This window comes from Mauremys mutica, chromosome 2 (assembly GCF_020497125.1).
Source record: "Mauremys mutica isolate MM-2020 ecotype Southern chromosome 2, ASM2049712v1, whole genome shotgun sequence".
Classification (NCBI taxonomy): domain Eukaryota; kingdom Metazoa; phylum Chordata; order Testudines; family Geoemydidae; genus Mauremys; species Mauremys mutica.
In genome coordinates, this window is record NC_059073.1 from 57595292 (window position 1) to 57617762 (window position 22471).

At 38.7% G+C, this 22471-nt stretch overlaps 1 protein-coding gene across 3 annotated transcripts in view; it reads right to left on the reverse strand.

Moving 5' to 3' along the window:
• HNF4G (hepatocyte nuclear factor 4 gamma) overlaps nucleotides 1-22471 on the reverse strand; it is a 79226-nt gene that overhangs the window by 23458 nt on the left and 33297 nt on the right. Inside the window, exon 1 of one of the 3 annotated variants that reach the window (XM_045007877.1) lies at nucleotides 2272-2396. The exons of the other annotated variants lie outside the window; for them this stretch is intronic. Within the exon in view, the coding sequence (XP_044863812.1) occupies nucleotides 2272-2389 (118 nt within the window). The 5' untranslated portion in view covers nucleotides 2390-2396. Of the gene's footprint in view, nucleotides 1-2271; nucleotides 2397-22471 lie in introns of those variants that run through there. 3 annotated transcript variants of the gene reach the window in all.

Below are 22471 nucleotides of genomic sequence, written 5' to 3' on the forward strand. Positions count from 1 at the left end.
GCCCCATTGTGCTAGATACTGCACATACATCTAGTAAAATATAGACCCCATCCCAAAGAGATTACATTCTAAATAGACAAACAGCCAGGAACACAAGAAAGGAAGCATTATTTCTACTGTATAGCCAGGGAACTGAGACAGAGAGATTAAGCGTGGAACTGAGCGGAGGTTGGAAGTTACAGTTTGCAAAGGATTTCAGGATTTCAGAATCTGGCTTTGTTCTGATTTGGAATGAAAAACAAATATGTCAAAATTCTCTGCAAGCCAAAATTAAACAAAATCATTTTGGGTCAATCAAAACATTTAGTTTATGCAAAATCAAAGTGTTTCATATCAATTTTGACTTTTTATTTTGTATCATAATGAGTAATGCAAAATTTTGGAAATGCTTTATTCCAAAGATGTTGAAATAATTAGTTTCAACTTTGTCAAAACTGTCTTCCCCGCCCCCGGGCTTTCATCTGAAATAAAATTCTGGTGAAATCAACTCAATTTTGTGAAGCATTTCAATGTTGACAGAAGGGCATGTGCCAACAGAATGTGGCTCTGGTGAAGCGTCTATGACCAGCTCTGATTAAGATACTTGCTCAAGTTCACAGAGGAAATATACAGCAGAGCTGCGAATTGAAACCAGATCTCCTGAGTCCCCATCAGTGCATTATCCATAAGACCATTCTTTTAAACTGATTCTTACAGTTACTTAAAATAAGCTCATAAATGAATTGCAATCAGAATAAGACTACATTTAATAAATATGAATTAAAATTTGCCAACTAATAATGTTCACTGAATAATTCAACCACCTGTATTACTAATATAAACTTCCCTGGCTCTGTGTGTGTGTGTGTGTGTGTGTGTGTGTGTGTGCGTGTGCGTGTGTGTGTGTGTACCTTTAACAGAGCCTTAAGAGTTATTTTAAGCAAAAATAATTATCAAGAAAATCCCCCTTCTTAAACCAAGTAAGTGGAGAAACCATCTAAAGCTCAAGTAACCATTTTTAAAGCCTCATAATCACTTAAGAGGAAATTTTTCTTTCATGTTATTTTTTCTTCTTCTAGGCAGAATCAGTAATTAAATCTACATTTCTGTTCACTAGTCTGGCTGCAAAGAAATTGTAATGGAAACATCCAAAATCTAAACAAAAGTTTCAAGACACACCTATACAGGCCAACTTAAGCTCTATACTGTATTTGTGAGATATGCAGAATGAACATTTTTCACATCAAAGACATTATATGGAACAAAATACAAATACAAATGAATTTTTCCACAAATGCTGAAATATTTGCACTGCCTTTTAAAAAACAAACTACAAACAGCAGCAATGGGTATATAGTTTTAGAGTAGATAAAAATAATTGTTGTGCTAGTGCTAAATATGCTTTCTCTATCTTTAATGAATTTCAGTTCTAAATTTTAAAGTAATTACTTTAAATTAAAACATTCACTTTCAAAGACTAAAATTTCCTTTATGTCTGTAATAGAAAATTCAGTTATGGTAAAGTTAAATACAGCATGCTACATGTTTGAGGCAATATTTTTATGAATTGAATGTCACAAAAACCCATAGCATAACAACCCATATCATAAACAATTCTAACCTAAGTTAAAATGTTACACTCATCAAATACCAAGCGCCTCTCCCAGCTAAACATTAGCTTGTACAGAGTCAACGTGATTAAAAACTCCAGATTTTATATATATATATATATATATATATATGTGAACCAGAGAGAAAGACTGGATTACATTATACAAATAAAATATGAGCCCATAAATTGGAAACTAGACAGCAAGAGCAAGGAGATCATTTTCTCCATAATCGGTAAAATTTCCCAAACTTCTGGATAATTTTGTTCTATCTGTCATTTTAAATGTTATGTACAAAATCTACCTTCATGCCCAAACTGTCAATACTACTTATTCATTTGTTTTACAGTAAAAAAAAACTGCTGAAAGCACCCTTTTCTTCCTTTGATTAATTGACTGATGACAGTGGAGTTCAGTTACTTTCTTTAACATAAAAAAGTTATCATGTTATTAACTTAGATTTAGTGGAGTTCAGTTATTTTCTTTAACATAAAAAAGTTATCATGTTATTAACTTAGATTTAGTGATGAAGTGTAAAAGAGCAGATCTGTTGCCATAACCCCCCCGCCCAAATGCTCTATTAATAAAACATTTAACTAGCACCTTACAGCATTACTTAGTTTTACTTTTTTTCTGTTAACCCATAGCTTGATTTTGCATCACTGAGCAGATGAGAACTCACCATTGCCATTATACAGAATCTGCATAGTTTCAAACTCCAAAGTAGTGTAAGTTGGATCTAAGACTTCACTGTAGTTTGCCATATCCATGTCCAATACTGGTTCCGACAGCCTCATCATTGAATGGGAAAACAGTAAACGAAAGCTACTCAAGAGTACAAATGCAGAATGATGAGATCTACTCTGTTTTGCTAGCAATCAGTGATTGATAATCCAAAGTTAACTGTAAACGGTGTCACTTATGTGCAGCGATGGGAGGAGCTGTAAAACTGCTTCTGCATGCCATATTCTGCCTATATCTTTTTTTTCTTTTATGGTACACCAAAGCAATCCTTGTGATAATCTTGGAATGTTCCATAGACTAGTCTTATCAGGAGTCATATTGGCTTGAATTTTCGAGGAAATTGAAAAGGGTGTCCAGCAGCTGATTCTGCTCCTTTTAATAAAAAAGTGCCAAATGCTGCCCATTCCTGGATCCCTGCTACACAGCCTCTGTGAACATGGAAGGCCCTAAACACATGCAGAACCACAGGGGTCTTCAGGCAGGAAGACCCCATACCTACATTCCCAATTGCTATCACAGCCAATGTTCTGCACAAGTGGTAGTGAACTGACTGCATAGACATGTTGTACCAAGAGACTATCTTAAAGGGAAGATTCCTTCTCAACCCCGATATAAAGCCACTTTATGCAGGTTTTGCAGAGAGGAAGGAGGGCAGCAGAATTTGGTCCATACACAAACTGCTCTTAAATGCTGTTTTACAGGATTCCATACATTTATGATGATCCCAGGAGTTAATTATGGGAACCCACTCTTTGTACAATACAGTTAATTAAAGATTACCACCAGAGACCTGTAAAACTAACTAGCAGGTGTTTAATTAGCTACGTTCAATGACTGGTTACATACTATCTATCACAAGTTGGCGCTGTAAGCATAGCCTGCGATCAGAGAACTATCCACCGCTGAGTGTGATGGACACTTAATTATAATGATGACTCAGCTATGGGAAATCAGGGAGAGGACTTCTTAAACAAAACTGGGAACTCAGTCTAAGGGAGGCGACCCACAAAAGAGGAGCAAGGGGAGTTTCCCTTCTGGGAAAGTCAGGCATGATGAGACCCACAGAGAACAGGTTAGGCTCCTGTGGCAAAGGGCTCTAAAAAAGGGCCTGTAAGGAAAAAGGAGGGTCCCTGAGGAAAGCTGCCAGAGTCCCTAATATGGGGAAGTACAATAGAACCTCAGGGATATGAACACCAGAGTTATGAACTAACTGGTCAGCCACACACCTCATGCTGAACTGGAAGTATGCGATCAGGCAGCAGAGATAAAAAAAAAGGAAAAAGAAAAAGAAATGCTGTACAGTACGGTGCTGTGTTAAATTTAAACTACTAAAAAAAAGGTTAAGTTAAAAAAAATATTTGACAAGGTAAGGAAACTGTTTCTGTGCTTGTTTCATTTAAATTAAGATGGTTACAAGCAACATTTTTCTTCTGCATAGTAAAGTTTCAAAGCTGTATTAAGTCAATGTCCAGTTGTAAACTTTTGAAAGAACAACCATAATGCTTTGTTCAGAGTTATACATATTTCAGGGTTACGAACCCATTCCCGAAGGGTTCGTAACTCTAAGGTTCTACTGTAGAGGGAAAACCCTGCTGGGAGGAACCAACATAGGGGAACACTCTACAGGGACCAGGAGAGGGGATCAAGAAGCAGATAACTTCAGCGTGGCCCAAGATGGGCGGAAGAATCAATTGTTTAGATGTTTATTTGGAATTTCAGATGGACTTTTTGTTATCCTGGCAGAGGATTGAACCTTTAGGTGACCTGGCCAGAGGGTGAAGCCATGGAAAACTCAAACACATACAGGCTAATGGGGCCATGGAAATGGCTACTCACGGTACAAGAGGTGAAGTTTCCTGCAACAGCACAACCTGATGCCAGAGACACTACAGCAGTACGATCTACCATTCACAATATAACAATGTTTATTTGAATGAAAAGCTATTTGGAGGTGGCTGTTCTTGCAAAAATAGCCACCAAACAATTCCTTTAAAAGCCCCTTTAATTACAACAGCATATAAAAACAATAGGGGAGAGGAAATGCCACCATCTCCAGTGGAAAAAACCAACAAGCAAGGGAGGAGAACTCCAGGAGGAACCTTTCAAAACATCCTCAAAATTCATCCATCCAACCCCAAAATCCTAGGAATATACCAGAGGCACTGGTCCATTCACACAGAGCCCTGTGTCTCCTCAGGCAAAGGTATAACACAAGGCAATGCCTGCAAGTTGAAACGAGACAAATTCAGACTGGAAATAAGGCACACGTTTTAACAGTCAGGGCCATTAACCACTGGAACAATTTACCAAGGGTCATGGCAGATTCTCCATCAGTAGCATTTTTTAAATCAAGATTGGATATTTTTCTAAAAAATATGCTATAGGAATTACTTTGGGGAAATTCTATGGCTTGTACAGGAGCTCAGATTAGAGGATCACAATGGTCCCTTCTGGCTAAGGAATCCATGAATCCTCCTGTCTGTATCCCAGCAAGCATGGCTCCATTGGAGCCACATTGCAGGGTATCCCACAGAGCAGCGTGCCTCTTGAACCCATTTTCATAGGGGTTCCCCTAGAGATGTTTTCCTACTTATACAGATTCTCTGCATTATTTGGCAGAGGTGCACCATGCATGTCCTCTATCGTCCCACCACTTCCTCTTCTTCATCTTGTTACATGGATCCTGGAGCTTGCTGAGAGATCTGTATTTTCTTAGGAATGGCAGGGAAAGTGAAATAGCATAGCAGAAACAACTGATCCTACCATATCAGAAATTTTTGCATAGGAACATTCCATATCAAACATCTAAACTATTAGCTTGACTCAGAAGACAGCCAGTGCAGCCAGATCATTAGAAAAAGGCACAAGAACCCACAGTGGAAAAGTATGGAATAATTTGCTCAAAGTGGAAAAATTTTCCCCCCAACGAGCAGTTAGCGGCTGCATTATTCCCTGAAGCAACTTCTCTGTTAGATGGACCATACGTGGCTCACTTCAGACCAGTAACCTGCCATAGATGGGACAGTACCAAAAAAAAAAAAAAAGGCTGGTCCTTGATTCTCAGAAGCTGATAATATCTATTTTCTAGACATGCTGCTCCTCAACCCAAAACCATACTGCAATGTGTGAGTGCCCTGTACTACATAGTGTTGCCAGGCCAATCCAGTTGCATTATGTAGTCTGTAGGGGCCTGATACAAAGCTTATCAAAGCCAGAGGGAGCCTATTAACTTCAGTAGTCCTTGGATCAGGCCTTTTGAGCACAAGCAAAACAAAGCTTCATTGCATCTATCGGACAAACTATATAATGTGGTGCCTTTTATTTGACTTCTCCCACTTTCACTCAAGAATCCATATGACTTTCTGAACTCCACGAACCAGAAGAGAAGACTATTATGATATCTGAGAATTCTACCAAATTCTTGGGTTTGGGATCCCAGGCATTAAAATGCTGTGTGTCTAGAAACATGAAAGACCTTCTCTCCTAAGGGTCAGATTTTTAAAGGCATTTAGGTGCATATAGATACAGGTAAGTGCTTTTGAAAATCCCAGTAGGCACCTAGGTGCCTAACTTCCATTGAAATTTCCTATCTGTATCTGCAAGTACTTAAATACCTTAAAAAATTAGGCCCTACGAAAACTGTTCTATATTTCTGATATGGTACATAGATTTCTGCCTTTAACCATCCTTACTTTTCCAACAAAGCCCAACTTTTTAAATAGCAGATATAGGATTATCTTCAAAGATTTGGAGGGAAAAAAATCTGTAGCTGAAATACCACATTTGTTTAGCAAAATTCTTTGAACTGTTTTCATCATGCACTAAAATCATCTGATGTTTTCTAAGCTTTTCAGTTTGAAAGTGATTTTCAATAGCTATAATTTTGCAGTGGGATAATTGCTAATAATCTAATTATGCACCAAACTGGTAGAATAAACATGCTACTTTAAATAGTACATAAAGGTTTGAATGTTAACTAAAATGATTTTTCAGTTCTGACACCTAAACTTTTGAGAAGATTATAAATGAAGATGTGATATTTCTATAAATGGCCACTAGCTTTTTCAAACAACATTTTAAATTGCCCAAGAATCAAAAAAGGATACAACACTAAGCAAGTTTTTGGCCATAAAATAATTGTATACAGCTAGATTACATGCTCAGAGCCCCAGGCTTACAAGACGTGGGTACATGCTTAACTTTAAAGTGGGGAGGGAAAAGACTCCTACTCCTCCACTTCTATCAGAATGGCAGGAGTCATAAGAACAGAATGGCCATACTGGGTCAGATCAAAGTATCTAGTATCCAGTCTTCAGACAGTGGCCAATGCCAAGTGCCCCAGAGGGAATGAACAGAACAGGTAATCATCAAGTGAACCATCCTCTGTCATCCTTTCCCAACTACTGGAAAACAGAGGCTAGGAACATCATCCCTGCCCATCCTGGTTAATAGCCATTGATGGACTTATCTTCCATTAACTTATCTAGTTCTTTTTTGATCTCTGTTATAGTCTTGGTCTTCATAATGTCCTCTGACAAAGAGTTCCATGGGTTTACTGTGCATAGGGTGAAGAAATACTTCCTTTTATTTGTTTTAAACCTGCTGCCAATTAATTTCACTTGGTGACCCCTAGTTCTTGTGTTATGAGCAGGAGTAAATAACACTTCCTTATTTACTTTCTCCACACCCCAGTCATGATTTTATAGATCTCTTTCATATTCCCCCTTAGTCGTCTCTTTTCCAAGCTGAAAAGTCCCAGTCTTATTAATCTTTCTTTGTACCTCATATGGAAGCTGTTCTACACCCCTAATCATTTTTGTTGCCCTTTTCTGTACCTTTTCCAATTCCAATATATATATATTTGAGATGGGGCAACCACATCTGCACACAGTATTCAAGATGTGGGCATACCATGGATTTATATAGAGGCAATCTGATATTTTCTGTCTTATCTGTCTCTTTCCTAATGATTCCCAACTTTCTGTTCACTTTTTTGACTGCTGCTGCCATTGACTGGATATTTTCAGAGAACTATCCACAGTGACTCCAAAATCTCTTTCTTAAGTGGTAACAGCTAATTTAGACACCATCATTTTATACACCTCTACCCCGATATAATGCGACCCAATATAACACGAATTAGGATATAATGCGGTAAAGCAGTGCTCCAGAGGAATGGGGCTGCGCACTCCAGTGGATCAAAGCAAGTTCAATATAATGTGGTTTCACCTATACCGCAGTAAGATTTTTTGGCTCCCGAGGACAGCGTTATATTGGGGTAGAGGTGTATGTATAATTGGGATTATGTTTTTCAACGTGCATTACTTTGCATTGCAAACATGACATTGTCCAACATGACATCTGTTATTGAAGCCTCAGGTCTGCACATCCAGCTGGTGCATTTGTCCTCTTCAAGGAGAATTGTCAGTATCTCTCCGTACCTGAAGATCCTGCTCCTTCTATGCTCACTCTCTCTCCCACAATCCCCCTCACAGGCTGGGGCACAGGGAACCCTTCCTGAACAGAGCTCTACAAGATGAAAGGTGTATAAAATGACCAAACCCTGCCTTCCCCAGCAGAATCTCATCCATTTTGGTTCATCAGAGTCTTCACGGACTACAAAGGAGCAGGAAGCACTTGATCCTTTTAGTGATGACATTTAAAACCCCATTAAATAGATTCCTTTTATATTAAAAAAAAAGTACAGCCCAAAGTAGGGCAGTTATTTTTATAGTGTCCTTTTTTATGTTTTTGTTGACATAAATTACAATAAATTAAGTCATATATTCGTGAAATTTTACATAAATGTGGATTTAGGCATTTAGGAGAGACATGACCTTTACAGTCAAGATACAATTTGGGCTAAATTATTCTCCCATCCAAGGTTCATATATTCGTACATGGGATCAATGCAAGCTAGCATTAATTCTACCCTGTTTCTTGTAATTTGACTAGTTTCATCAGATAATCTGGATGTGATTCTGGGAGCTTTGCCTGATTAAGGAGAGGAATTTATAACGGATCCTCCTTTGTCATTTGCTAGAACTCAGCTGTCCACCCTGGGTTAAGTGATAAAGTGTTTTAAAAAATAGCATAGTATATATCTGGTTGAAATTATGGGGTGAGATTCCATATTCACATTGAGGCCTAAAGTGCTATTCAAAGTTACACTACTTAAATGTCTAAAATTAAGTATGAGCATAAATCTTTACAGGATGAAGACCTCACTATGTAAGTAGCCCTACTGATCTGGAGGGAAAGGAAAGATTAACTCCACTGGGGCTACTTGCAGAGAAAGACACTACTCATTGTCTGAAACAGTGACAAAATCTGGCCATGGTGTAATCCCAAACACTATCAAAACAACCAAAATTGACTCAAATTATTCACTCAGAAAGAACTTTGAGGGTTTTTTTTAGTGTCGTTGCAATACTACAGTTGTCAATTTTTCAGCCATAGAAAATGACTAGATTTTGTCACAGACAATTAATACAATCTAATATTGTGAATACAAAAATGTGAAAAGGTAATCACTCTGTTTTGGGCTAGCTTCAAATATGGACCTGGAACCAAAGGTGCTGAGGATCAATGCATAGCTCCAGATAGATTTCAACCTTCAATCCACTGTCAGTCCAAGCTTTATAAAGTTTACTAGCATTCAGACCCAGGCACAGTGATATTCTTTTCACATTATTAGACACCTGTATTGTTTTTCAAATTCTTTATGACCTTGCAACTTGTAGCCTGAGATGCTCTTTCACATTCTGAGCTAAGTCATGTATCTCTGACAGCAGGGAAATACTAGCCTCAGAAAAGCAGAAGTTTAAAAATGGCATGACTAGCCCAGATAAAAAAATGTTCCTTTGAGATGTTTACTTTGATTCTGTAAACCAGAGTAAGAAATGTGATTTTAAAAAAAAATCTGCATAATTCTGAAGGAAGAAAAAGAAGGTACATTTAAAAAAAAAATCTGAACTCATTATCAACTGATACAGGCACTAGCAGAAAGCAATCCTATCTTATCTGTAAGACTATTAAGCCTTTTAATTGTCCTTCTGCCTGTATTAGATTTAATCATTCTTTCCAGTCATGGTGTAAAATAGAACACAAGCTAATAAAATCAAGGTTATTTCAAATCAAACACAATTGATAGTGAAAGCATGTCTTTAGAAGCTGATGTTGGAAAAGTGTATATACGATTATATCCTCTTGTATGCTTACTCCAGATTGACAAAGTTAGATCCTTAAAATAGTGTCAGTTCTGGGGCTCGCTTGTGATTTATCCATTTGCTGTAAATCAGAGGCAGAGAGTCACAGTCTCCCTCCCACTGGGCCCCGCTGCTATGGAGAGGGAATAAACTGCACTGGGTCTACACCCGATGCCTCATGTCTGCCAATGCTGCGGCACACCTCTGTTGCCTGGTGTGTTGGTGGGGATGGATGCTTCACTCTGCCCCTTTCCATTCACATGTGTGAGAGGTGGGACACAATGATTCTGCATAGCCTGCTTTCCCCCAGTGCTGTGAGCAGCTTTATGCACGTCTTGTGCAGTCATGTAAGTGGGGCCACAAACTTGTTCTAAAAGAATATATTAATTCAGTGAAAGATGCCAGATCACAGTGACTCTATTTATCTGCCTAACAGTTACTGTACAGAAAGCAGCAGCGCAAATTTCCTCGTCCCACCAGTGTGTCTCAACCCTGTCTTGGAGGGACAGCCCAAGCAGACGTAGGAGAGAGTAGTCCAGTGTTTTGCCCATGCAACTATTTGCCTCTCAGCTATGCAACATGGTGCTACATGCAACAGGGTGCTAGTTAATGGTGGTTGGTAATGTGGACACTTGCCCACTAGGAACAGGATTCAAATCACCAGCTCATTTTACCTAGGGAAGCAGCCAAGGAGATAATGTCTTTTGGTCACAACTGACCTGGGCTATATTAAGAGAGGTGACATAGCAGTGAAAGACTCTACATCTCATGACCCATCTTCCCATGGATAACTCAGCTTCCTTATTGCTGTGTGTTTTGCAATAAATGGATACAGCACAGGACCTTCATCATGGGTGTCACAGTGCCACTTTGCCAGCATTTCAGTTCCAATTACAATGTTTAGGGAGAGTGTTTCCATCAAGGTTAAGCATCTTGCATGTGCCAACACATACATTCAACAGGCATAAAAACTAACAATGTGTGAAATTCCACACCAGTAGGGCCACCTACTGTAAAGAAAAATAGGAATCTGTGCCTCATTTTAAGACCATTTTAGAATGGAACTGTAAATACGGGGCTGTTACCACCCATTTATTAACTTCAAATCTGGCCTCAGGACTTGTACCTCAAACATAGTCATCACAACATGATACTGTTTTATAATAAAATAGTGAGAAAATCCACTTCGGAACCCAATGAGGAGCAACGGGTTCACGTTTATGACAATGAGAGTGATACCTCTAGATATCAACATCCACCAGCACTGAAGGCACAGGAAGGCTGCAACTCCCAATTCCCGGCCACGTTTTGTAATGGGGACCTATATTTAGCATGTGTTGAACCAAGACCATAGATGCTATTTCTGAACTTTGGTGACTGAAATCTAGATTTGTGGCTCAGGTCCACCCCTAATAATTACATAATTAATCAAAGGGGAAAAGATTGGGTAGAAAATTATTAATTTGTACTACATATTAGGGTTGAGTGTGTAGCACCCTGATTTGATGCAGAGTTACAACCTGTTTTGTAATTAATAATTCAAATATCAAAAGGTGACTCTTAGGTCTTAAACGAACTGTACATCCAAGACATTACAGTATTAAATTTATTAGATTTGTGCAAAATAAATTTATTTCTTGTGCATGAAACTACTATAAGGACTTCTGTTTTATGGCAGGAAAATGTCCACAGGCTTCTCTCTGTTCTGAAACATTACTGAAAATCTGCAACACTACAATGCAAAAATAAATGTTCCAGAGCCAAACAAGGACAAGGCTGGCTTCTGAACTGGTTAATGTTAAAAGAATTTGCAAACCAGTTTGTGACTCATGGGATTAAATACGGAACTGCTCCCACTAAACTGATCTAAGGTAGTAAAAACAATGCAAGCTTCTCTATATAGTACCACCACTAGCATAGTTTAGAGAGCATACAAGAACAGATGTATCCCATTTCATGCTGTATCTTCATTGTGAATTTGTCCTAAAAGTTGGGGCGGGGAGGGGGAGTTAAAAAAAAAAACACCAAAAATCAGAGCTAGTCACTGAATTTAATGAAATATTTTCACAGTTCACCTATTAGGCTAGGCTGTAAGATTAGCTGTAACAACCATGCCAGGTGAAACATAAGTACAAATCTTTGTGGGAAATAAATCTATGCTGAGCCTGTTTCCATTACATACCTTTTTAGACACTTAGACCACCCTCATGCATTCTGCAAATGCTAGACTCTTGCAGGTGTTGAACTTACTCCTATTTTCATCAGAACCGGTGATTCATTACATAAAGCTCTACTGTATCACATGACAAAAATAAATAACTGTTAATGCAGTATGATGAGCCTTTTCGTTTTTAAGGTAACTGGGAACAGACTAACGTTGCATGTTTCTTAACTAGACACCGAAATTGTCTTCACATTTCTACCTTTGGCTTAATGAAGAATCCATTTTTGAGCTCTTTCAGCTGTAACCTCCACAGTCATTAGTAAAAATCTCTGGAAACCAAAGAATCTGTATGACCTCTGTTAAGTCACATTTTGTTAACCCTTTGGAGACTGCAGACAAGCCCTACTGAGCACTAATTTGGCTGACAGTCTGGAAAATGTTGCCAGCTAAGTTCAGGGAATGGTAATATATGTGGGTTCCATGAGATTTTTCAAAACTGACTATGAGATTTGGCCACACAATGCCCTTTAATTTCATTTTACAATTTTCAACTGATGCCAGCTGAGGGGCTAGTCCTATGTGTAGTTGAGAGACCACATTAAAAGAATATGATCCAGGTTTTTATGCTCCAAAGAATTTTCTGGCCAGATCTGGATAGATACAACATATTCTAAAAGTGTAAAAGTTTTAGAAATTTTATACCAAATTGTTGATTATCTTGTTACTGTTTGTGACTGACCTAGAGTTTTGGCAACAGCAGTATATAATAGTAACATTATATAGATATATATGGAAAATGTTACACCCTCTAGGTAAGGTCAAGATAAACAAAGCTATCTGTTTTACCTGATTTTATTGATCACTTACACACACAAAGCAATACATAGAATGTCTGTTAAGCAACAACTTGAAAAGTACAAGTCATGTTTTGGACTGCATGACCTTTTTGGCTGCTATCTTGCTGGGGTTTTCTAAACATTTGAATCATTCATGATTATGGACTGTTTTGGTTTTCACCCAAAGTTCTATAGAAGCCAAAACTGTGAAAATAAACCCTTTTGCTGCTGCTCATTCACATATGCTCTCCTACCTTCGTCAACCCTTCATTGAAATCAGTTGACTGTTAAGAGTGAACCAGTTACATTCTATAGTCTAGCAGTTGCCTGAACCTCTCTAGAACACTTGGCATTGTAACACTGCCTGCTGTTGGACAATACACTTGTGTGGCTTTTTTTAATTCCCCAGAAACTTCTTTTCCACAGTACCAAGATGTGCAGTAATATAACTATCTGTATTTAAGATGAAAAGGTAGGAGGGATGTCTCTACTATCTCCATGGTAAGGACTGGTCAGAGGCATCCCCTGACTACCTACCATAGTCTTGGAAGTTTTTCTTGGGGGTGAGGGGGGGAGGTATTATTTCTTTATCACCCTCATGTTTCAGTGACTCTCTTCAGTCAAAAAGATTCAGTCAACTCCCACCAGAGCCTATTACTGCACACCCTGCTTTAGCAAGAGGGGAACAGACAGGGGTGCAAGGTGCTCTCTCTTTCCCAGGGCTAACAGGACCTGCTAGTAAGGGACCAAGCTCAATATTCAAACCCTTTATATTACCACTTGACAACAGGTTAAGCTCCAGTGTCATACTCTCTTCAAATTTTAACCCAATTCATCACTAAGCACATTACCATTTCTTCAGAGTGCACAGAACACCAGACATTTCCTTTGGAAATTTATGTAAAGTATTTACTACAACATTGTTTGCAGCATTAGCACATCCTTTTGTGTTTCACTTAGCAGCTAGATTATATACTATGAATCAAATTATCCCTTAAATGTTTATATCACCATAAAGATAGGAATAGGTTCTCTTGAATATAATGGAAGGTGGATCCTTATTGTATTGACTAAACCACGATCTGATGAGCTCAGCAACCAGCACTCAATGAGATATTAACATTTTAAGTCTGTGACAAGAAGGGAATGTGAGGGATTGGGAGAGAGATAATTCCAGTTAACTGTTGAGACTGAGAAACTTTTACCTAAGAATACTCATCTCCATCACAGTAGATGGGGAGGGACAGGATTTGGCAAGACAAGCTTGACAATGCCCACCCCAGGGGTCTCTCTGTGAAGGGAGGGCATAGCCATCTGATGACAGCATCCTGTCCATCCCACTCACATGGTCCATATGGGGAGTGGGGAGAAGCAAGGGGAGGCAGGACATAAGTCTTCTCCTCCTACCGCTGCTCACAGGTCGGTCTGGTGGAGGTGACTGATAATTGGTTCCCTCTTCCCCTTCCCCCTATTTGTAAGGCCATCTCAGGTATGTGGCTGCCATTGCAGGCATTTGCAGCTCCCACCATACACACACCTTATCCTACCCAATAAGTTCTAATAGTTTTTAGGACTGGGTTTCCAGATTGCTGTAGGACTGGACAGATCACTTTTTATGGGGGTCAGGAAGAAATTTTCCCCTCTGGATGAGATTAGCTGTGTGTGTGTCCCTGTCTTATCAGTTCACCGAGGCCAGGTTTGTTAGGACAAAAAGGATACCAACATTTGGGAATTGAATGGTACTAAAAACAAAACAAAAACAAACACCTGGACGGAGGAGGTAAGCATCAGGATAAACGAAGATACTGCTGTTGTCACAATTTGTAGCCTGTCCCCACAGCAGGCAAGAGTGATTTTAGGGGGTCAGCTCCTTGGGTAATACTAAAAGGCAGCTGGCATAGCTGCCTCTCCCATAGATTGACCACATACCCCTCAATTATATCTACATTTCTCTTTATGTATGCTGTGAAAGGCTATTGGATTCAGCAGTGGGGCTTAGCCCTGTGTATGGGTATGGAAGGATTAGACTGAATGAACTGATCTGTCCTGTCCTAGAGGCCGTCTCACCTTAAGCAGGTTAACCTTGCCCTAGACCCAATTGATTTCCCCATCCCTCACCCCAGTAGTGGTTAATGTTAGTAAAGTTGCACCCTGCCACTTCATTCTATCTTGTGTCTTCATTCTCATGTGTATCCTGATCAATCATAAATTTGCTAACCCTATCTATTGAGCCAGGCACTGGTAGATAATTATAGATTGGAGGGGAGGGGCCCTTAGAGGAACTTGATTATATTTCCCTTTACATTTGATAATAGACAACAGTTTATGTATGTCTTGGTATATAATATTAAAATACCTGCCCTTTAACATCTTTGTTTTTATGTAATCCATAAAGTATTTTCTGTCTGGAAGTGGCCAAGGAGTTTGTGCGTGATATAATTTTGCAGTGAGCCGGGGATAGATTGCTGAGTTATAGTTAAATGACATGTGATTGGTGAGTTTGTTAATTATTTGCTTAGATCAAGTAACTTATTCTTTTCTGATACACATTGAAAAAATTAATCAGAGACTCACTCTAGAGAGTAGAGTGAAAAGAGGGGAGAGTTCAAAAGCAAGATTAAAAACAACTACATCATGGTATTTATAAGCAAGATAAAAAATCCTAGTTTAAGAATATCTAGGTAATTAGTAGTTTGATAATAATCCTTCTCAGCAGGCTTTTACTCATATCAGCTCATAAACAACGTTTTATATACATGGCTAGATAACATTTACATGCATCTTATCCACATTTACCTTGAGAAAAACAATGTAAGAATGTAATATCATAATGGGACACATTTTCCTTTTTTCACCATAGATAAGTAAAAGAACTTGCTTTTGCTCGACAAAACAAAACAGATCTAAAAAGGTGAAAGCAGGGAAAGGTGGCTTTATTAGCCTTTCTATGCTTTCTTTCCTGTGTAATAAATCAATCATATCAAGTTGTATGATTTCTGTAATCATCCTTTGCAAAATGTGTTAAAATCTGTTTAAAGTAATGTTCCAAAACAAATTCAACAGAATTCTATTCAATGTTAGTAACTATATAACTCTGGGTCTTATAGGACAGTCAGCTTAAGTCACTGAATAGTCAACAGGATCCATTAGTTCCAGTTACTCTGCTTAAAATTTTTAAATTTTAACTAGTGCCTAAACTGACGCATCACATTCTTGCTTAAAGAATTTAATCTCACCACTGACCACTTAACTCTTACAAAGACCAACTGAAGTGCAGTTGTCAATCATTTCAGAGCTTGTCCTTAGCTGGATAACTTCTCTTAGTTTTTTTATTATCAAGAAGATTAATAATGAGAAGCTTACAGTATTACTCAGACAATAAGTGAAAGTACTGTAAAGGAATAGAAAATTCAGAAGTTTCTCACTTGAACAAAGGAACAACATGAAAGCAGGATGGAATCCAGGCATAAATTTCATAAATGTTTAGGACTAGATTTTCAAAACCATCCAGTAGTTTCCATGTAAGCACCCTAAATAAGTGCCCATATTTTCAAATGAGCTCATTTCCCAAGTTAGGCAGGTAAATACAGTGGCCTGATTTTCAAAAGAGTGCTGAACCAAGCAGCTTCCAGTGCAATGAGAGCTCAGCATTTTTGAAAATCTGGCTCTTAAAACACTGCAGTTCTCCCTAAGTAGTAAATGCACTATTGCCAACCCCAAATGTTCAAAAATCATAAATCAGGCTCCAAAGTACCAGGAGATCAAAACCAATTAATAGTCATAGAAAATGTACATTATTTACCCATAGCTAATATATATGTAACAAAGTAATTTTCGTTTTCATCAGACATGTAACCTCATCAAATCTATATCCTCTTCAATGTTCCGAGAAATCCTGTTACCTTTAATGGATGTTATGCATGCACTTAGAAAGAACAGAACCTATAATGCTCAACTTTACATTGTAAATCTTTAGAAATCTCAATATGCATTTAAATTTAGCTGATCCCAATAAACAACATTAATGTTCATTTTAGTTAGTTCAAAATCAGCAAAAGTTTCTCTTTAAATGTTGGTGGGGATGTGTTAGAAATTAAGATGACCTACATGACAGATTAATAAACCACAGGCTGAGAAATCTCACACTGAGCTGCAAGCCTGGGAACTTCACTGATGTGGAAACTGTGGTGAGAACAGCGGAGCAGAGAAATTAACCAAAATCTACTCAGGGGAAATATGTCAAAGCTTCACTGTGACAATAAAAGAGTCAAACATAGTGTTAATCACTGAGTTACTATCTATGTTCATGCTTAAATAGCCAGTGGTGAAGGCAAACAGGTCAATTCTCCCCTAGATGGAACATGTCACCCTTCTGTCTGGTATGATGTTTTGGACAATAGACAGGGACACATCCAGATGTTGGCATCTGGTCATATGCCATCTAAGATACTCATGTGGCCCCCATTACCACAGTGAGGGAGGGATAGCTCAGTGGGTTGAGCATTGGCCTTCTAAACCCAGGATTGTGAACTCAATCCTTGAGGGGGCCATCTGGGGCAACAAAAAACTGTCAGGGACAGTACTTGGTCCTGCTAGTGAATGCAGGGGACTGGACTCAATGACCTTTCAAGGTCCCTTCGAGCTCTATGAGATAGGTATATTTCCATATTTATTTGAGGACCTCACAATCTTTATTCTAATACCAATGTGCAGTAGGGAAGAACAATTATCCTTATATTAGGGATTAGAACTAAGGCACAGAGAGATAAAGTGTCTTGCCCAAAGCCACATAAGAAGTCTATGGCAGAGCACGGACTTGAAGCCTTGTCTCCCGAGTCCCAGGCTAGTGAACATCCTGCCTTAGTTTTCCTTGAATACTTCCTAACTGACAATATATGCTCTGCCTAAAGACACTTGCTCCAAAAAACTTGAGCTTTGGAAAAAGAGTTTGCCTAACAAACATGGTTCTTCAGTTCAGCCAAAAGGGGACACTGTGTCAAGTAATTTGTAATAAAAATCAGAGAGTGATGTCTCAGAATAAGTTTAATAAAAACCCAAGAGAAGCAAGGTGATGCACATCAGCAGTTACAATAAGAGACGGGATATACACAGACTGAAATGTGGACACAGTGACATACGTATTTAACAGGACCGGTTTTCATCTAGAAAATAAAGCTATCCTGTTAAATGTACCTTCCATCTGTAGCAAAGGGGGAAAAAAATCATACATAGCTAGTTTAAAGTGCCTCTGGCTGGACACCCAAAAACTGTAGCACCCTACATTTTGGCAACTTTTGAAACTGTGGCTGTACAGATGTACGAGTAATCTATGCTGTATAGAAGCCACACAGTTAAAGAGAAGGGGCTGGTGTAAGCTGTATCCTCAGTCCACTAGCTGCCTTCTTAACTACTTCTAACTAAAAATTATGATTTCCTCTGAATAACAAACCCCAGCTTTAACCTGACATTTGAGCAAGTATCCATTGTAACATAACACATCAAGGGCATTTACTTCTGTAAAGGCACAGGCATTTAAATACTCCAGATCTGTTTTGGGGGGATTGTAAAATATCCTACTTTGAAAAAAAAACTGTATGTTTTAACTCTCAATAATAAGAAAAGGAGCACAGGCAATAATGGTCTAATCAGCAAGAACAGCAAAACTAATTTGTTTGCTTAGCAATCAGGAAGAGATGAGTGAGTAGGGTCTGAGTGCAAGAAAACTGAGATCATTGAGCCTAGTTAGGTGAAAGGAGGGTCACTAATGGGTGGGTTAGTTCATGCTGATGTTTTATTACAAAACCAACATACTAATCATCCAAATAGTCTTAGAAGCTGGAGCTAGACAGAGGGACAGAGAGAGCAGGGACAGTAGGATTTTCTTCTTTTCTTATGGTTTTTTTTTTGTTTTGGACATAGTACAGACAATTTGGAGGGGGTACCATGACGTGTTTTATAAACTAAGAAATACTGAAGCTAGCGCCAGTCTAGATTTGGCTTATCTAATTGGTTTTGTAATACATAGTTGAAAGGCAGGTTTTGCTCTCAGCAAATTGTGACATGACTGCTGGTTTTGGTGACCCTTCCACCATCACAGAAATGTAGCCTGCAGAAAGAATTAAATAAAAATACGCCACTTTGGTGGTTATTCAGAGGCTGACTGCAAGAAAAAGTTAAAACTAATCTAAGGGCAATTTCTAAATTATTCTTATGAAATATTTACATTATGTTCGGCCCCAATCCGGATCAAAACAGATCTTGGAACAGAAGTTATAAGAAGACATGAAGACACAATCCCTACCATGTAGAGCTTAAAGTCTGATGAAATGTATAAAGTCTGAGAAATATTTTTGTTTGTTACTAAAGAAAGCAGTAAAGAGATAGTCGGGTGGTGCTGAGGGATGCCCAGGCTCCTCCTACTTGTTGGCTTGATGCTGAATGGAAGGAGAAAATGACAGCCTTTAAAGTAACTGTAAAAGTCAGGTTGGCATGCTGTATTATGTCACAGGCGTATAAAATAAGTTATTCATTTGACATGGCATGTGGAGTGTATGTTTTCCTCAGGATCCCAAAGTCAAACCCAATCAAAAAGAAGAGATCTGAAACTGCATTTTAGTTTTTAGAGACTGAAGATAGTATTCAAGCAGTCTCTTTTGGAGTTCCAAGCACCTATCATGACTCCTACATCTTGAATGGACCCAAAAGTTGGTGCTCACCAACCTGGAATCCACAAATCTTCTGTGTCCAGCTAAATCAAGTGTTCATGGCAAGAAAATAGACGGCTAATAACATGTTAGATTTGTATTAAACAGTGATAACGGATGTAGAATTTTTCTGCTTCGATATGGCACTGTGGTTGTGGATGATGCATTACATACATGTTGCTTAACTTTTTGCTAGGATCCTATTTTGTCTCTAAAAATCATGCCATTCTAACCTGCTCCAGATTATGGCTCCACTGGCTATTTGTGAAAACTTTCCAAGCATATGCACATAAGCTATGTAAATTATCAGGATGGTCCTGGGTCTCAGATAGTTTTAATCTTTCACTAATTCTTCTGTGTGTGCCTCACACAGCCACCACAACTTACCCACCAACTCATGCCTGTCAGCTGCCTCTCACCTGACCAGCTGGAAGTGGAAGTTATGTCTACTTCCAGCTCAGCAGAGAGCTGCAAAGACTGCAGCTGTAGCAGGCACTCAAGAGTAGCAATGGCTCCCAGCTCAGTGAGAAGATGTTCTTCAGACCTGTGTGTAGGCCTTGATCGGAGGAATTAGAATGAGAGGAGACATGGATCAATCTAAGCATGGGGAGAGGAGGCCTATAGGAGAATAAGACTGGGGATGGAACAAAAACACAATACGGGATGGGAAAAAGGAGCAGGGGGGGCTGGAAGGAAATAAGCCTTGAGGGACCTCACAAAAGGAAGGAAGGAAGAGGGGGGAATAAAACAAACCAAACCAACAAAATACAACAGAAGACACAGGAAGAGGATAGAGGCAGAATAATACACACGGAAGAGGATACAGACCAAAAGGGAAGAGCAAGAAATGGAACTTATTAGATATGTGGGGGAAGGAGGAGATGGAGGGAAAGGAAGTAAAATGAGTAAAATGACCAGGACTTATAGGAGACGGGGTCAGAAACATCACAATAAATGAGGGTGTGTGATGGAGAAATTAACAGGGATGTAAGGATAGATACATGAAACATCAACAAAGGGTGGTGAAGAGGCAGGGATAAATATTTTGTCCAGTAGGAAATATGATGACGCTAGTAATTACCCAAAGCTCTTCACTGAGGAAGACTGAATGGTTGCGGACTCACAAGATTTGCATGTTTGTAAGATGTTGCATGTTCTTATCATGACAGGAATTACTTTAATGTCACAGCCATGATTTTATCTTTAAACATCCCAGTGATAGTTTCCATTTTTGTGTAATATAGGTTGAAAGCTGATTTTTTAAAAATAGTGAATAAAATCTTTTGTGAATATTCACAATTGCCAATTAATCTGGAATGACTCACAAATTGGCAGCATCATGACCTCAGTTTGATTTGCAATTAACCAAAATGATGCTGTTATTGTAGCTGATAAGTAATGAACCAGCGTAGCAAGATATGCTATCTAATGAGCCTAGATTGGGGCTGCATTATTCTTATGCATATTTAGCAGATTCTGCAGTTAAGCAACGTGCACTTCACTGGAGTACACTCTCCTTGTACATTCAACTTCAGAAAAACACTTATTAGAACTGCAAATAAAATATATACCAGAAACACTTCCTACATTAATCATTTCCTCCTCTTCAGAGCCACCTTCAAAAGAAAAATCAAACTGCAACAAGTCCAAAGAATGTTGTACAAACAGAGTTAAAGGATAATAGACAGTAGTTATACAAAGTTACATGCTTATTTGGACAGAAGCTGGCATATTTCAAACTAAATACTTAAGAGACACATATACTGCCAGCACAACTGAGTGCAGCTCTGCCGATGTCAATAAATAGATATTTAAAGCCCTGAACCTGCAAGATTCTGGCCACTCAACTCCCATTAATATTGGGCACTCAGCACCTCTCAGGATTGGTCCTTAAAGAAAGCAAGAGTGAGTGCAATGCAACTCATGGTTGCAAAGTCCTCAGCAACTGAAAAGCAGCAAGTTAAATAAAGCTAGATAAATAGTGAAGACTGAATTTTGGAGAAGCTAATCACTTCTGGGTTCTGGGTTGAACTTTCTCCGAGGAGCGGCGGAGGATTTTGGCAGCAGAAGGAGGAAAGGACTAATGCTAAGCGAGCAGGTGGCTCAGTGGGAACGCTTGTGTGGCAAAGGGTTGTTGGGAGACAGTAACTGAGTTCACATTCCTTCAGCCAGTCTGCTACCAATCTCACCAGCTGAGATCACCAGCAGCTCCTTCACATGGCTTGTCCAAGGGCTTTCAAAAAATTTGAGAGAAAACACCATTAGTATCAAACTGAGAAAACGGAACAGGACTTTGAATGGGGATATTCATGGTTTTCAGGAATGCATGGTGAGCCTAACTGCATCCTGACTTCAGCCTTCACACTAAATGCTCATTATCTTTAGGGGGAGAGCCACACGTGGGTCCATGGCAGGAATGACAGTAAGTTGTCTAGCTTCTAGTAAGCAAGTAGGTTATTGAAGCTATACAGCAAATAATCAGGGTTCATATAGTCAAGAAAAAAACAAAACAGAGGGCACTAGATTCAGTTCAGTATGCACTGATTATGGAGGGCTGATATAGTTTTCTAAGGCCCACCTTGAAAGCTAATACACCACGGTAGCCAATTATAGTAACAAATGCTAAACTACAATTTTTCCATGCTAGACAGACCAATTATGCTGCTAATGTAAAATCCTGCTATTTCATTTGGATTACAGAAGCTAAAAATGCAGCATTTCCACTCTGGTATCAAGTTATAAAGGCACTGCAGAAGATTAATAGAGAAATGTAAAGAAAATGGTTAAGTCATCACACAATGTTGTCAGATTTTCTTCCACTTGGGGAAAAAATGGTACAGAATTTCTGCCATGCCTTGAAATACTATCTGGAAGGATTATATGTAGTGAAGAAGAGGCAAAATATTTTTTAAACCGCAGAACTGTTGACACAGAGAAGAATATGAAAAAAGAACCCCTGCTCTTTTGAAGACTGTAATGCTTAGATGCTAGGTAATCTCCATTCTGAAACAGGATTTTCAGTAGTAAACACTCAACAAAAAACAGGTTTAATTTATATCATGTACAGGAAGTTCTGAAATTTATAAAGTTATCAAGTTAAATCATAAAACCATATCCCTTCCTTTCAAAGACAAAGGGCCATTTTGTGATACCTCTGAGTAGTACTGTACAGCTTGTGTAGTCCCACTGGCTTCAATGGGGCTGCTTCTGGTGTAAATTAATATTC